The 14,816-nt window shown below is 50.0% G+C and overlaps 5 protein-coding genes across 8 annotated transcripts; 3 read left to right on the top strand and 2 right to left on the bottom strand.

Annotated features, from left to right (window-relative positions):
- Window positions 1-53: 53 nt before the first annotated feature.
- On the bottom strand, window positions 54-3,405 carry LOC117855605 (uncharacterized). The gene is made up of 2 exons (XM_034737987.2): window positions 2,787-3,405; window positions 54-516 (listed from the first exon to the last, which is right to left on the bottom strand). Exon 1 carries the CDS (start codon window positions 3,331-3,333, stop codon window positions 2,827-2,829), a length of 507 nt encoding a protein of 168 aa, XP_034593878.2. The 5' UTR covers window positions 3,334-3,405; the 3' UTR covers window positions 54-516; window positions 2,787-2,826.
- Window positions 3,406-6,337: 2,932 nt separating this feature from the next.
- Window positions 6,338-8,237, top strand: LOC117855603 (D-amino-acid transaminase, chloroplastic). Of its 3 annotated transcripts, none has more exons than XM_034737986.2 (4): window positions 6,338-6,519; window positions 6,675-6,776; window positions 6,892-6,941; window positions 7,166-8,237. In XM_034737986.2, exons 2-4 carry the CDS (start codon window positions 6,770-6,772, stop codon window positions 8,114-8,116), a joined length of 1,008 nt encoding a protein of 335 aa, XP_034593877.1. In that variant the 5' UTR covers window positions 6,338-6,519; window positions 6,675-6,769; the 3' UTR covers window positions 8,117-8,237. The 3 variants fall into 3 exon arrangements, with proteins under 3 accessions (XP_034593877.1, XP_034593876.1, XP_034593875.1); XM_034737985.2 differs by having other exon boundaries at window positions 6,666-6,776; XM_034737984.2 differs by lacking the exon at window positions 6,338-6,519 and having other exon boundaries at window positions 6,526-6,776.
- Window positions 8,238-8,447: 210 nt separating this feature from the next.
- Window positions 8,448-10,224, top strand: LOC117855606 (uncharacterized protein At4g28440). The gene is made up of 2 exons (XM_034737988.2): window positions 8,448-8,820; window positions 9,865-10,224. The coding sequence occupies exons 1-2, from the start codon at window positions 8,571-8,573 to the stop codon at window positions 10,050-10,052; spliced, it is 438 nt and encodes a 145-aa protein (XP_034593879.1). The 5' UTR covers window positions 8,448-8,570; the 3' UTR covers window positions 10,053-10,224.
- A 206-nt stretch (window positions 10,225-10,430) lies between these two features.
- On the top strand, window positions 10,431-12,658 carry LOC117855600 (probable metal-nicotianamine transporter YSL1). Its single transcript, XM_034737979.2, has one exon. The coding sequence runs from the start codon at window positions 10,502-10,504 to the stop codon at window positions 12,578-12,580; it is 2,079 nt and encodes a 692-aa protein (XP_034593870.1). The 5' UTR covers window positions 10,431-10,501; the 3' UTR covers window positions 12,581-12,658.
- A 175-nt stretch (window positions 12,659-12,833) lies between these two features.
- LOC117855607 (protein NUCLEAR FUSION DEFECTIVE 6, mitochondrial) lies at window positions 12,834-14,734 on the bottom strand. Of its 2 annotated transcripts, XM_034737990.2 has the most exons (4): window positions 14,506-14,734; window positions 14,276-14,397; window positions 13,885-13,921; window positions 12,834-13,092 (listed from the first exon to the last, which is right to left on the bottom strand). In XM_034737990.2, exons 1-3 carry the CDS (start codon window positions 14,643-14,645, stop codon window positions 13,902-13,904), a joined length of 282 nt encoding a protein of 93 aa, XP_034593881.1. In that variant the 5' UTR covers window positions 14,646-14,734; the 3' UTR covers window positions 12,834-13,092; window positions 13,885-13,901. The 2 variants fall into 2 exon arrangements, with proteins under 2 accessions (XP_034593881.1, XP_034593880.1); XM_034737989.2 differs by lacking the exon at window positions 13,885-13,921 and having other exon boundaries at window positions 14,506-14,715.
- Window positions 14,735-14,816: the final 82 nt, after the last annotated feature.

Here is a 14,816-nt window from a genome sequence, read left to right as displayed (position 1 = left end):
TGCAGGACAAAATTAAAGTAGAAGATCCTGCCTGTACAACCAAACTAAACCGATTGGACAAAAGTTGAAATTCTTGCAAATTTGTTTCATACATGATCCGAACATAGCTCAAGGAAGACTTCGAACTATTTTTCATAAATTATATTCCATTCCATTACCAACAAAGAAGCCCTCAGTTGTGGCCTTGTGCTTGGTGCGAGCCGGCTCTTGCAAACATGTTACATGTAGCACTTCGTTCAAGCAGACACAACTTTCGGGAAAAGCGGAGGATCTGCCACCTCCAAAACCCATTGTCTGAGGTGCTCAAAGAAGCAAATCTCTTTCTAATGTCAAACCTTTCAACACAAAAACAAGCTCTCCAGGGTACTATAACAAACTAATGTTCTCAAACATTGGAGTTTCATTTATTCAAAGCTACTGCCAGTATGTTCATCCGACTTACTATCTTTCCGGGCTCCTCCCAGATGCTGCAACGACATAGGCCACGTAAATGGAAGCTCAAGCTGATAAAGTATCCTGCAACAAGGCAACAACAAACAGCAAAGATGCATTTAGTTAAAGAGTTTGAGGTATTTTTTCACTTTTCTTGCCACAAAAAATACGTCCAGGTACTACATGTTCGTCTCATTCAAATTTCTGATCAGTTGTGCAGTATAGATGGTCAACGTTGTGTTGAAAAGGGTAACAGCCTGTCCTGATGATGTCTCCAGAACTTCACTGAAAAAAGTTGTGCGTTCCAAACAGAAACAAGGGAAGGCAGTTCCTTCTTTTATTCTTTTCTCTTTTTTTTTGCCAAAGCTGATCGATATTGCGCTTTGGGAGTTCGTTTCTCCCCCACCCATGTGATTATAAGCCTGGTGTGTCCTTTATTCTCTCTACATCATCCATCTTTCAGTATTTTCTCACTCCCCATCATTTACCTTACTCTACAGCATGTTAATACAGGTTCCATCTAGCCCCTCAAATCAGATGGGCTAGCTATCAACAGTATTTTGCATGTTAACACAGGTTCCACCTTTCAATATTTTGCTTTGTTGGAGAAAGCAGATATACCACCGCAAAGGAACTAAGAACTATCCAATTCCCCTCATTTTGGTTTCTTGTGGCTTATACCTTCCACTATTCCCACCATGTGATTTTACAAGACTGTCTCAGACTTGGTACAGTACTGGCTCCTTCTGCTTACCACTGAGAAAACCTATATGCAAATGTTGATTAAGTTGCTGTTATTCCTCCCTCTCCCCCTCCCCCTCTCGCTCCCAATCAGGTCAGTGGTCTAAGTCAAGCCAGCTGATAAAGGTAATCATTATGAATTCTGAACAGATCTATTAACTCTTTGGACCAGTCAATACTGGTTGTATGCAGACCTAGTGTAGCCAATCATGCAAAAGATAGCAAACAAGAGAAGAACAATTAAGTCTTTGCATCCCAAATTCTGGTAAGCAAATATTGTTTGCTTTCAGAGCAACACTTGAACTAGAAATGTTGTGTCAGTAGTCAAAAGAAAATAACCCATAAGAGCAAGCAAATCAAGATGTCAGCACTTTCTCGTCCTATGACCCGAACAACTAGATAGTTGATCTAGAAACATACTATATCTTAAGACAGCACTTGGTATCCAGAAATCCTTTCACAACTTTGCCAAACACATTCTCCAAAGGGCATGGAATGAATATATTTAAATTTGGGATTTGCGAGCTTGGTTTTTCTTCTCTCTTTTTTTCAGGATTTCACATTAGAACATATGTGACACAAAATTATAAGCCTTGTGTCTCTTTTCTATCTATATCTCCCACCTTTGAGTATTTTCAGACTCCCTCATTCTTCATCTTACTCTACAGAATGCCAACACAAGTTCCTTCAGTATGTTTCCCCACCATTAACTATTAAACTATTAAACTCCTATTGGTATGGTTTCTTGTTCATTATACCCTCCAGTATGTTTCCCCACCATGTGAGTTTACTGTGACTGTCTCAGGCCTGTTGCTGTACAAGCTCCTTTTGATTACCATTGAGAAATCCCAAACTAAAAGCTACGAGAAATGACCTGGAAATTTCACATGCAAGGGTTGTAATAGTACTTCCATTTAGTAGTTCTTGTTCATTCCAAAGATGCCCCCCCCCCCCCCCCCCCAACAGTCAAGAAAGGCAATAAACCCCCAACCTAACAACTCTTTGGACCAGTCCATACTTGGTGTATGCAAATCTAGTCTAGTCAATCATGCCAAGAGATAGCAAACAGTTGCACAAAATTAAGTCTTTGCATCCCAAATTTTGGTTGCAAACATCGTTTGCTTTTAGAATAACACTTACTAATCTAGAGATAGTGTGCCATTAGCTACAAGAAAATAACCCGTAAGAGCAAGCAAATCAAGATGCCCGCGCTGCTTCACATCATATAATCAAAACATTTAGATAGTTGAAGTCATCACAAGTGCCTGATATAAAATGGGCATGCAAGGGTTGATAAGGTGTTGTTGTTCATCCAAAAGATTCCCCTGTTGCAGCTGGGACCCAACGCGATCAGGTCAGTCAACAATTCCTAATAATTGTTTGTAACCGGTCAATGCTGGTTGCTTGGGGATCTAGTGGAGTGAATCATGCCAAAGAGATAGCAAACAAGAACACAAGTCTTTGGTCCAAGTCAAGCGAGCATGTTCAAATCATCCTTGTCTGAACAGATCAGAGTCAAGTCGTTGGTGAACAGATAGATAGAACTAACAAAGTGAAGTTTTTTGCTGAGGAGTAACATGGTAAATGGATATCTCTTTATAAATAGAGCGTACCATTCGGTGGTGATGGGTCGAGGAGGAATCGAGGAGGAGATCAAGGTGCGTCCGGGCGTGCGAGGAAGAAGGCGTAGAAGCCCGCGACGATGGTGAAGATCCCCATGGCCCAGACGAGCAGCTGCGCCCAGAGCGGCATGATGTCGGCGACCTTGGATGAGAACATGAGCGTGAGGAGCGTGGAGAGTCCCCAGACGGCGAGCTTGATGCCTTGTCCGCCCCTGTGGCCTGGGCCGGCGCGCTCGAGCAGGTGGAGGCAGCGGAAGAGGAGGATGAGGGCGACGTAGGCGACGACGACGAAGGCGACGGATGAGGGGTCGTCCCAGGAACGGTAGACGGCCATCCCGCAGTTGAAGCTGAGGAAGGCGAAGCCCAGCGACGGCAGCCAACCCGGGCGGCCGTCGCGATCCATCGCCGGAGCAAACCGGCGGCGCTCCTCCTCCGGTGCGGCAGATCGGAGGGGATTTCGTCGGATGGATCTAGCGCCTCTCTCTCTCTTCTGTCTGGGCTGGCTGGGTGCCCAATAAGGCCCAAGCCTCGTGTGCATAAGGGTATTCCTGACACGTGGGCCTACGGCCTGGCTCACTTCACTTCCGGGACGCTCATGCTCTTGTCCGAGATCACGGCCATGTTCTGTCAGCTCTGTGGGCCGCTGCTTGTGCATCTCAGGCCATGGGGATCTTGACCATTGCCGGATTCTACGCCACCTTCTTCGCACGCATTACCGGATACGAGATGTACTTGATATGTGCTCTTTCTATCTATGGGGTTCTTATTTGGATCTTGGGGCTAAGCTTTAGCCAATTTTTATGCTAAATAGGATTAAATATAGCTAATTGCTAAGCTAATTACACATATAAGGAGACTAATTGGATGATGGTTAGAGTATGCTAGACTAAGGGTGTGTTTGGTTGGGCTGTGAGCTGTGAAAAAAGTTGTTGTGGGCTGTGAGCTATGGAAAAGCTATTGAGAAAGTTGAAAGTCGTTTGGTTGAAATAATTGTGAAATTATAGATTTGTGGTAATTTATGCTTGTAGGTGGGGACTATCGCTGCATCGGGAGATTGGGATGGTGCGTCGCGCCGTCGTTGACGCATTGCAGAACATGAAGAGCGCAACGCCACGACCCCGAGGCGCCGCTGTGCGTGCGCTACCCTTTTTGCCCCTCCACTCTACATCTCTACCGCGGAGCGCTCGCTCCTCCACGGCTCCGCCCTTGAATCCTCGGTGCTCGTCCGGAGCCGTTGAATCCTTGGTGCTCGTCCACGATTCATCAGCAACACTGTAGTCCTCGATTTGTTTTCGAAGTTGTCATCCCCGTTGCCACCCTGACCTGGTGCAGGGGAGGAAGTGCTGGCAGCTAGCACTTGCGCCACCGCCGGATCGAGTAGAGAAGAGGGCAGCGTCCCTGTTGCTTCTGTTTGCTCCCGAAGGAGAAGAGGGCCCGAAGGAAACTGAAGCAAGAGGTGGCCGGAGGAAGGAGTTCAGCAGTGGGGCGGAGATCGATGGTGGGCAGCAATGGCAGCCGCGGGATCTTCAATTCCCTGCTGCCCGAGCCATGGCGGTGGCTAGCAGTGGTGGAGGACGAAGATATGGATGCGAGAGGTGTGGATGGAAGCAATTTAAAGGGGATGGCAGGAGGTGGGTGCATTCGGCCGACGCGGTGGGCACAGCTGCTGCTTCTTCTTCCAGCCCGCAGAGGAGGAGGGGCCGCGCCCACGTGGTCGAGGCGGAGCCCACGCCCGTGTGGCGGCAGCGGAGCCTATGCACGCGTGGCCTGGGACTCGCCTATGTGGCCGGGAAGGAGAGGGCGAGGCCGCGACGGAGCTTGCGCTGACGAGGTCGTAGGACGACGTCGACAGAGGAGCTCGCGAGATCATGGATGGGAAAGAGAGAAAGAAACGAACCGGTATGCTACATAACCAGTGGTAGATGGGTAATTTTCACAAAAAGTTGGAAGCCACAGCACATGAAACCAGGGGGCAAGGTGCTGTGACATTTGTACTGGCCAAAAGCTACTTTTAGCTATGGCTTTGATGTGAGACAACCCTTTTAGTTGGCTTTTGACTTTTTAAAAAGCCAAAGCAGGTTGAAAAGCTCAACCGAATACACCCTAATTAGCCCATATTTAACCCATCAGCCAAGGGGTGGAGGAATGGGAGAAGGAACGAGGAGGGAGAAGAAGAAATAGAAGGTGAGGGTGGAGGAGGAAGAAGATCAGAGCCAAGGAAGGAGGAGGAAGAAGAAGAAATAGAGGAAAAAGAGGTGAGGGTGGAGAAGGAAGAAGATCAGAGCTCCTACAGTCCACGCTTGGATCCACCTATGCCATCAACATATATATTGGCCAAACTCCTGTCTAGACTATTAGTGGGCGTTTTGTTCAGGCCGCCCCAAGGGAGCTAGTTAACCAAAGTGGAATGTTTTATTATGAGACCCATCTCATTCTCATGGGGTGGAACGATTTATGAATGTTAGGCCTATATCTTATACAAATATATAGGATATGCGAGCACACGTTTTATATGCAAGAAGCAGGAATATGCTTACATTATTTCTATAGATTATAATAAAAAAGCATATCCAAAGTCACGCAATTTTCACACAAGCCGCATTGCTATTCCCTTGTCCCAAATCGTAAGTCCATTTTGACTTTTTCTTCTTCTTCTTAGATTCATAGATTTTACTATACACCTAGATAGGTGTATATATTATGTCCATATGCATAATCTAGAAAATCCAAAAATCCTATAATTAATTTAGGATGGAGGAGAGTAGTTATTATTGCTGTTATTATTTTTCTAGTATAATAATACTACAACCCACGCGTTAGATAGGTGTTGAGGTTTATTCAGGGCAAGGTCAGGGGGTGAGGGTGGAGAGGAGGAGGATATGGTGGTAGTAGCAGCAGCTAGCACTAGCAGTCAGAAACGTCAGCAATCCATTCCATGCATCGATCTCCACCACCACTGCCACAGCTGGATCCACGATTTCATGATAAAACATTAAATACATGTGCCTGCATTGCATGTTTAGATGAATGGTACTCCCCTTATCTATTTATTTCTTTATTTTAACGTAAGTTGTTTTAGCTTTTCTAAATACATAGATCTTACTATCCATCTAAATATAGAGTTATATTTAGATCATAGCAAAATTAATGTATCTAGAAAAGTTAAAAACAAACTACATTTTGAAAGAAATGGAGCAGTTGAAATGAAAATGCCTGACCGTACACTCCTAATAAGGTGGTATCTTTGAGATGAGATGGCAAGGCAGTGGAACTAGCAGAGAAGAGATGAGAAACCAGAAGCTCAAACAAATAGCAAATTTCTCGTGCTTCTTCCGAAAAGTCAGAAACTCAGCTTTAGAAAAGCTGAGTTTATATGAAAAATTGAAGAGCTTTTTTAGTGTAGAAAGCTAAACACATCTTTTAAAAACTAAAAAGCCAACAACAACTTTTAAAAAAAAGTAAAAACTGCAGTACACGTCTTTGTCGACACACGTAGGACACGCCGCAGGCCGATGCAAGCAAACAAACGGCGATGAGATGCTGCCTGGCATGCAAGCCAAAAGAGCGGTGGGTGCCCGGCCGGCTACGCTGTCTTGCAGCTCCGTCTCTCCTTTCCTTGGGTTCCTTCCTTCCTTGTCGCTTCGGCCGGCCGGCCATCCATCTGGATCTGGTATTCTCTTTTAGAACGGCGAGGCGAGGCGAGCCGCTTACTCCATATAAATAAGTAAGCTTTCATCGATTCCTCACTCCCTGCAGGCGGCAGTCGCTGCTGTGCTCAGTGCTTGCTCTCATCGATTCATCGATCCCCACCTGATTTCCATCGATGGGCTTTTAGGCAAGCCAAAAGATTACAATACTGAATTTCAGCAGTTTTTGTAGAGGTAAAAGGAGGTTTTACGGGCAGAATTTTCGCGGAGCTCAAGCAATCAGGAGGTACGAGGAGGATCCATCATCCCCATCCCCATCCCCATCTCATGCAAGGTAAGTACGTGATCCATCATCAATTGCAAGCTCGTCGACTCCCATGGATGATAGATCATGATTCCGTCTCCTTTCTTCAACAACGAATTGAACAAAACAACACACACATGCGCAGGGGGTGATAGTGATGGGGTCGTCGTCCCGGTCTACGAATCTGGCGCCGAGGTCAGTCAGTCTCCTCCACCTTTTCTCAATATCTTCTTCAATTCCTCCCCTCCCAACAAATTAAATTACTTTCTTCTGTGCTATCTGCATCACATACTAGTAAGGAAAGTAGCAATTACCTTTTTGTTGCTGTTGTTGTTGTAGCTACTAGTAGGAAATTAAGTAATGCAATGGTAGCTCTGTTCCTCCGATCTCGATGCACTAACAAGGTCAGTCAAATGCAGGTCCTGCAGAAGCTGCAGGACAAATGCAGCAGCAACACCAACAGGTCGACGTACCCGGCCATGTACTCCAGCGTGGTGGGCGGCATCATCCTTGATCCCGCGATGATGGTCCTCCCCATCGACGACCACATGGTCCACCGCGGCCACGGCGTATTCGACACCGCCATGCTCCTCGACGGCTGCCTCTACGAGCTCGACGCCCACCTCGACCGCTTCCTCCGCTCCGCCGCCAAGGCCAGGATCGACACGGCGCCCTTCCCGCGCGACGCCCTCCGCAGCATCCTCCTCCAGATGACCGCCGCCTCGGGATGCCGCAAGGGCTCCATCCGCTACTGGCTCAGCGCCGGCCCCGGCGACTTCCTGCTCTCCTCGGCCGGCTGCCCGGCGCCGGCCTTCTACGCCGTGGTCATCGCCGCGGACTACGACCAGTGCCGCGACGGCGTGCGCGCCATCACCACGTCAGTGCCCATGAAGCCGCCGCTCTTCGCCACCGTGAAGAACGTCAACTACCTGCCCAACGTGCTCTCCATCATGGACGCCGAGGACCGCGGCGCCTTCGCCGCCGTCTGGGTGGACGACCAGGGGTACGTCGCCGAGGGGCCCATGGTGAACGTCGCCTTCATCACCCCGGACCGCGAGCTCGTGCTCCCGGCCTTCGACAAGATCCTCAGCGGGTGCACGGCCAAGCGCCTCCTGGCGCTCGCGCCCAAGCTCGTCGACGCCGGCCTGCTCACGGCGGTCGCCACCAGGAACATCACCGCAGAGGACGCCAGGCGCAGCGTCGAGATGGCATTCGTCGGCAGCGGCCTGCCCGTGCTGCCCGTCGTGGAGTGGGACGGCAACCCCATCGGGGACGGCGAGGTTGGGCAGCTGATGATGGCGCTGTCGGATCTGCTCTGGGAGGACATGAAGTCCGGACCGGACAGGATCGCCGTCCCCTACAGCGGCTAAGTACCTGTTGTATTGGATTTGGATGGATCTCCTATATGTTATGTATTCGTGACTGATGAATGGCTGCGGAGTGCATTAATAATTGGATTGGATGAATAATATGCGCTCTGCATCTTTTCAACCTCTGTTGTTATTGAATCATACATGGATCAATCATACACGTTGATCATGACTCGTCAACAACCTCACTTACTTCAAAGGCATAGCCTTTTCATTTATTTATTTTTTGAATCAGTAAAGCCTACTACGCCATGATGGAGGGAAACAAGGCCCGGCCCACCAACGAAGACGGCCCACAATAATAACCCAACCCACACTGCGCTAGCTGGTCGTCTTGTTCCATCCATCCCTCACCCAGCCATCAGTCGCAGCAACACTCCACACCTCCGCACCCCGACTAGGGTTTCCGCCCCGCACCCCGATCCGACCCTCGACCCCACCACCCGCACCGGCGATGTCCACCGCGGCGGCCCAGGGCGGCGACAAGCCGGCGCTCCGGAAGCCCGTCTTCACCAAGGTCGACCAGCTCAGGCCCGGCACCAACGGCCACACCCTCACCGTCAAGGTCGTCAGCGCCACCCCCGTCCCCGGCCGCGCGCGCCCAGGCGCCCCCGCACCCGCATCCTCCCGCGCGCCGCGCATCGCCGAGTGCCTCGTCGGGGATGACACCGGCGCCATCGTCTTCACCGCCCGCAACGACCAAGGTGCCTACTTCTACTTGCCGTCTCTATTGTTTCTGCTGTGGCGCGTGGCGGGCTAGGTTCCTTGAGCCCCGATCTGATTGCGCTGGCCCCTCTCGAATTTGATGCAATGCATTCTTTTGTAAAGTGATCGTATTTAGTCGTGGTGATTATAGGACACAACCTAGTGCTGAGACGGCTTTGTCTTGTGAATTTATTTACTTCCAATGATGGATGGATAATTTGTACCAAAATTATGCGGCACTTAGTTCAGACAATAAAACCTACTTTTATGTACAACGGTAACGTACAAGCAGTGGATCGTGTGCCATATCAGAGGTCAATACTGCCTATCTGCCGTTACTTGTTCTCCCTGTCTTGTTTTGGCCTTTTGTGCGGTTTGTTGATTTCAGATGCTGTGTCATTCTGAACAACAGCACGGTACTCATGTAGATCGGATCTCATGTACAGATACCGCTACGTTGGAGTGTCTACTTTCAATCCGAATGAGGATACTTCCTGCCTAAATCTGGATGGATGAAAATGGCATGTCTTAGCAATTAACGTTTATTTTTACTGTTTTTCTTGCTGTGAATTATGTTTCGCCCTATGTGCGTGCCATTGTTTCTTATCAGAGCTCACCATTTATGTTATGTTTAGGGACACCATAAAAAAATATTCTTTTTTTTTGGCTGTTGCTGTTGCTATCCGCTCATTCATAATGCTGATTAGTAGTATATTTTCTTTTACTTGGTGTTTTTTTAGGGGCATCAAAGCCTGTCAAACTAAAAGAATACCAAAGGCATATTTCACTAGTCCTCTATAGCTGGTAGACAGCCAGTTATGTTTTCATATGCCTCTGGCAGCTTCATTTCAAGCATTGTAGCAACCTTCTGTGTTTACAATTCATACTGGGGCTCCTACATTTCCATATCCATGCTGTCTGCCAAATGTCATTAATTCTTGATTTGCTTACCCTTCTTTGACCTGTTTGTCTTTTCCTTTGCTTCACGATTGGTTTAACATTGTGCTTGCCCTGGGCTTATGATGAGTTCTCCTTCTATGCAGTTGATTTGCTGAAGCCTGATGCCACGGTGATCTTGCGCAACGCTAAAATCGACATGTTCAAAGGATCAATGAGGCTTGCAGTTGACAAATGGGGGCGGATTGAGGCTACAGAACCTGCCAGCTTCACAGTGAAGGAGGACAACAACCTTTCTCTAGTAGAGTATGAATTGGTTAATGTGGCAGAGTGATTGCCGATGTGTTCGTGCCCCTTTTCCGTGCCATAAGAAGGAAGTACCATGAATGAACATTATAAAGCCTCTCTAAGCGAGTTTATTTGTTATGGTGGTCGTAGATAAGGTCAAGGTTGTATCGCTCCAGTTAGAACTTTGGATTGATTAAGCTGAGTTACCCTTGCATCTACCTGATTGTCATTCATCTTGGTACTGCCTGTGTTGCCGTACCTGTAATGGAAGAAATTTTCAGCAGTAGTGTCGTAGTTTTGAAGTCGTTCTGCTGTTCCGTTACAAATTGGTGCGGTAACAATGTTTGGCTAGGAAAGGAAGACTACCTACCTTGTGGTTGGCCGTCGGTCCGTTGATCCAGTTACCAGACATCCTAAAAAAGGGCGATGCTTATGTTTGTTTGAGGGGGGCTACGGAAAGAGAGGCTGGCATGCAATCTGCGGCGAGTAGGCGACATGGCAGGAGAGGACGTCACCGGCGAGCATGTGGATTCCAAGGAGCATGAGGAGGAGGATGCGTCGTCGGTGGAGGCGATTTTCGCGGGTCAGCCTCCGGCGCCATGGTGGCGGCAGGTGACGGTGCGGTCAGTGGCGGCGAGCGTGGTGCTGGGCACGGTGTTCAGCTTCATGGCCATGCGGCTGGGGTTCACCACCGGCGTGGTGCCGTCCTTCAACATGCCGGCGAGCCTGGTGAGCTTCTTCGTGATCAGCTCGTGGACGCGGCTGCTGGGCCGCTGCGGCGTCCCCACCCCGCCCTTCACCCGCCAGGAGAACGTCGTCGTCCAGACCTGCGTCATCGCCTGCGCCACCCTCGCCTTCTACGGTGGCTTCATGACCTCCCTGCCGGCCATGTCCCCGACGGTGGCCAGAGCCGCCGGCGGCCCCGGCACCGGCACCAACGTCTACACGCTGCACGCCGGCAAGATGATCGCCTACAGCTTCCTCACCGGCTTCAGCAGCCTCTTCATCACGCTCCTCTTGACCAAGGTCATGATCCTGGACTACAAGCTGCTGTACCCATCTGGCTCCGCCATCGCCGGGCTCGTCAACAGCTTCCACACGCCCAAGGGGGCGGCGACGGCGAAGCTGCAGGTGGCCGCTCTCCTGAGATCCCTGGTCGGAAGCTTCGGCTGGGCCGCCTTCCAGTGGTTCTACACGGGAGGAGACGGCTGCGGCTTCCAGGCCTTCCCGCTCTTCGGCCTCGACGCCTACGAGAAGCGCTTCTACTTCGACTTCTCGCCCAGCCTCGTCGGCGTCGGCATCATCTGCCCTTTCATGGTCAACCTCTCGCTGCTCGTCGGCGCCGTCCTCTCCTCCGGGATCCTCTGGCCCATCCTGCAGGCCAAGCAGGGGTCATGGTACACCGACCCTTCGCCGTCCAGCCTCAGAGGGCTCAACGGCTACAAGGTGCCCATGGGCATCTCCCTCGTGCTCGGGGACTGCCTCTTCCAGCTCACCGCCGTCACCATCAGGACGGCGCGCAGCTTCCACCACCGCCGGCAGACGAGCCAGCAGCAGCCCGACGAAGAGCCTGCAGCGAGGAGCTACGACGAACGCCGCCGCATCCAGAGCTTCCAGAGCGGCCAGATCCCCACCAGCTTCGCGCTCGCCGGCTACGCTCTCCTGGCAGCCGTCGTCACCGTCCTCCTCCCCACCATCTTTCCGCAGGTCAGGTTCTACCACGTCGCCGTCTGCTACGCCATGGCCCCCCTCATGGCCTTCTGCAGCTCCTACGCGTCCGGCCTCACGGACTGGTCTCTCGGCACCATCTACGGCAAGCTCGCCATCTTCATCTTCGGGGCCTGGGTCGGCGAGGCCTCGGGTGGCGCCATCGCCGGCCTCGTCGCCGGCAGCATCGTCGTCGTCGTCATCGGCAACTCCTCGGAGCTCATGCACGACTTCAAGTCGGCCTACCTGACGCTCACCTCACCGCGCTCCATGTTCGCCAGCCAGGTCATCGGCACCGCACTCGGCTGCGTCATCAACCCGCTCCTCTTCCTCGGCTTCCAGAAGATGGTGGCCAAGGGCCACCTGGGAGAGCCCGGCTCGCCCTACCCGGCGCCCATGGCCATGGCCTACCGCGGCATCGCCGACATAAGCGTCGAAGGGATCAGGACACTCCCCAAGCACTCCATCATGCTCTGCATACCTTGCTTCTGCGCGGCGCTCTTCGTTGACGCCCTGGCGGCCGTCGCCGCAGCATGCAAGTGGAGGATCAGAGGCTGCATCCCAAACATCATGGCCATGGCGATCCCCTTCTTCGTCGGGCCAACCTTCACCATAGACATGTTCCTGGGGAGCCTCATGGTCGTCGTCTGGAAGAGGGTGGATAAGCAAGCGGCGAACCTGCTCTCCATCGTGGTGGCGTCTGGCCTCATCTGCGGAGATGGCCTCTGGGCGCTGCCGTCCTTGCTTCTCGCCATGTTCAAAGTCCAGCCACCTATCTGCATGAAGTTCCTCTCCACCTTCCAGCATGACCAAATGCAGCGCCATTTCGTCCAGTACTTGGCTGCTCCGCAACCAAAGCACTTGTAGTGGTATCCATTCTTGTCTGTAAATTAGTATCACTTAACATCATATATATTGTCAGATCGAGAATGCATGGATGGATCATTTAGCGCCCACAGCAGCATTATTGAGTATTGACACAAGTTATTCTACAGGATACCGTAAACAGAGATGATAGCTCAAGATTAAAGACCACCCTATATGATGATAAATAGCACACACGTCTTGCATCTTGCAAGCATTTCAGTTAATCACCAGATCACGATAAACGAAGAAGCCATGCCAAGCAAATCTATGCTTCCACTATCTTAGTTCCTGCCACAATTCTCATTACATTATGATTTTGGTCAGCGAAGAAGAGAAAAGGCCTGGGCAGCATACAGAATTCTTTATTAAGTCATCATCACCGTTCGCATACACAGATAAATAAAGCATACTTCTTCTTTTTTGTCAACTCATTCTGCAGGGTCACAAAAGAACTTGTAAACCACGGATCTCCTGGTTCCTAAAGCGCTAGCATCATACTCCATCCGTTTCAGCTGTTGTACAGATAACCATATATCAATTTGGGGTCAGAGTTGTTCAAAAAATTCAGGAAAAGATATTTCATATGATCCATGTTAGCACACCACATGTTTACAGGGTCTTTGTCTAATATGGTTTTCCCCGTAGGGCAGGCTGCAACCCACAAGTTTTTTCTTATTCAGTATTATGATGCAAAGCTAAATACAGCCTTAAGTCATACAAAATAATGCACGGCCTCTTACATCAACAGAAAGTGCAATATAGTCTGCTAACTGCTACAAACTACAAAAACATCTATCGAAGCATTTGGTTCAAGACTGCTTTAGCACATAGTTCCTACTTGAGTATTTCTCAAATCAATTTTGCTTCATCTTCCCCAGTGAATTTGTAACACTTGTAAACCAATTTGTTTAATTTTGGACCAGAGCAAACTTTATAAATGATGTAATTGAATTCTTCAAAGCAGATTGGGAAGGTTATGAACTTTATAATAATACATCCTCTGGTACAATAAACTATTTCTGTCCTTTTTCTAGATAATACAACACCTTGAAGGCTCATTGGCTCAATAATAAACCAGTTTGTGGACCAACCATTATCCTCCACCTATGCATTCTCTGAAAATCAGGTAGCCATGGTGACAAGTTGGTGGACTTAAATTATGGTTTATAACTAATAGGCTGTTTCATTCGTAAGCAAAGCAACCTTCAACTCACAAGACAGAATATGTTAGTCATCTAAGGTTGCACGCTGTGTAACATTCGACCGCATTTAAGCAAAAATGGTGGAGGCATTCTAGTGGTCACCTTTCCCCCGTTGCTCTTCATCTAATTTCATCAGGTCCTACAGCAAGAAATGAAAAGAACTATAGAAAATGTGTCTCTTTGAATAGAAAAACTAGAAACAGGATGATGCCAGCATGAGATGACACACATCAACCTAAAAGACAGAAACATGGCAGAGAGTCGCGATCTAAGCTTGCACTGCTAAAACAACAGGCTATAGATGTCAAGGAAGGAGTAGAATCGTTATGCACACATTTGGACAGATGTTAACCAAGGCAGCACAGTGCATGTTCTCGTTTGCACAATCGATGTTGTTCAGGCAATTACATTGATAGCTTGGGCCAAATGCTAGTATGCTCAGTAGTTCCAGTGCAGTTGAAGAGTAGAGTGGTTTTCATTTTCCAGTTTTTACCTTGGGTGAGCCAGCCGAGGCCTCGGCCAGGGATGGCAAGCATGGACGTCATCCGCGCGCCGGCGGTGGCGCTGTGCAGCGGCAGAAGCGACTCCACGCAGAAGCTCGACTCGACGGGCGACCTGCGCGAAGACCAATGCCATCACCACCAGTAGATCACAACTTCGTATCTTGCTTGCTATTTTGCTAAGAGTAAGAGGGGCAGAGAAGAGCGGCGGGCGGGCCCGTACCTGAGGAGGCGGGGAGGAGCAGCCAACGCGCGCCGAAGAGGCGGACGTGTCGCAGCCGACGAGGTGGAGGACCTCGCCGGGGCAGCGCGGAGAAGGGAGGCCGACGAGCGGAGAAGCGACCTTGCGGCGGCGGCGGCCATCGTGGTGGCGGAGCGGAGATGGATGGGGTTTTCCGGCTAGCTCTTGTGCTGCCGTGGCAGTTCTGTAATCCTAGACAGGAGTCAGTCTGGGTTGGGCCGTCTGTTACAGGCTTAATATGGGCCGTAAAAGCTGATTCGGCTCGGCCCATTTTTATAGAAGCTGCACGACCT

This window comes from Setaria viridis, chromosome 5 (assembly GCF_005286985.2).
Source record: "Setaria viridis chromosome 5, Setaria_viridis_v4.0, whole genome shotgun sequence".
NCBI lineage: Eukaryota > Viridiplantae > Streptophyta > Magnoliopsida > Poales > Poaceae > Setaria > Setaria viridis.
The sequence above is the reverse complement of the archived record's forward strand: the minus strand, read 5'-3'. Positions and strand labels throughout refer to the sequence as shown.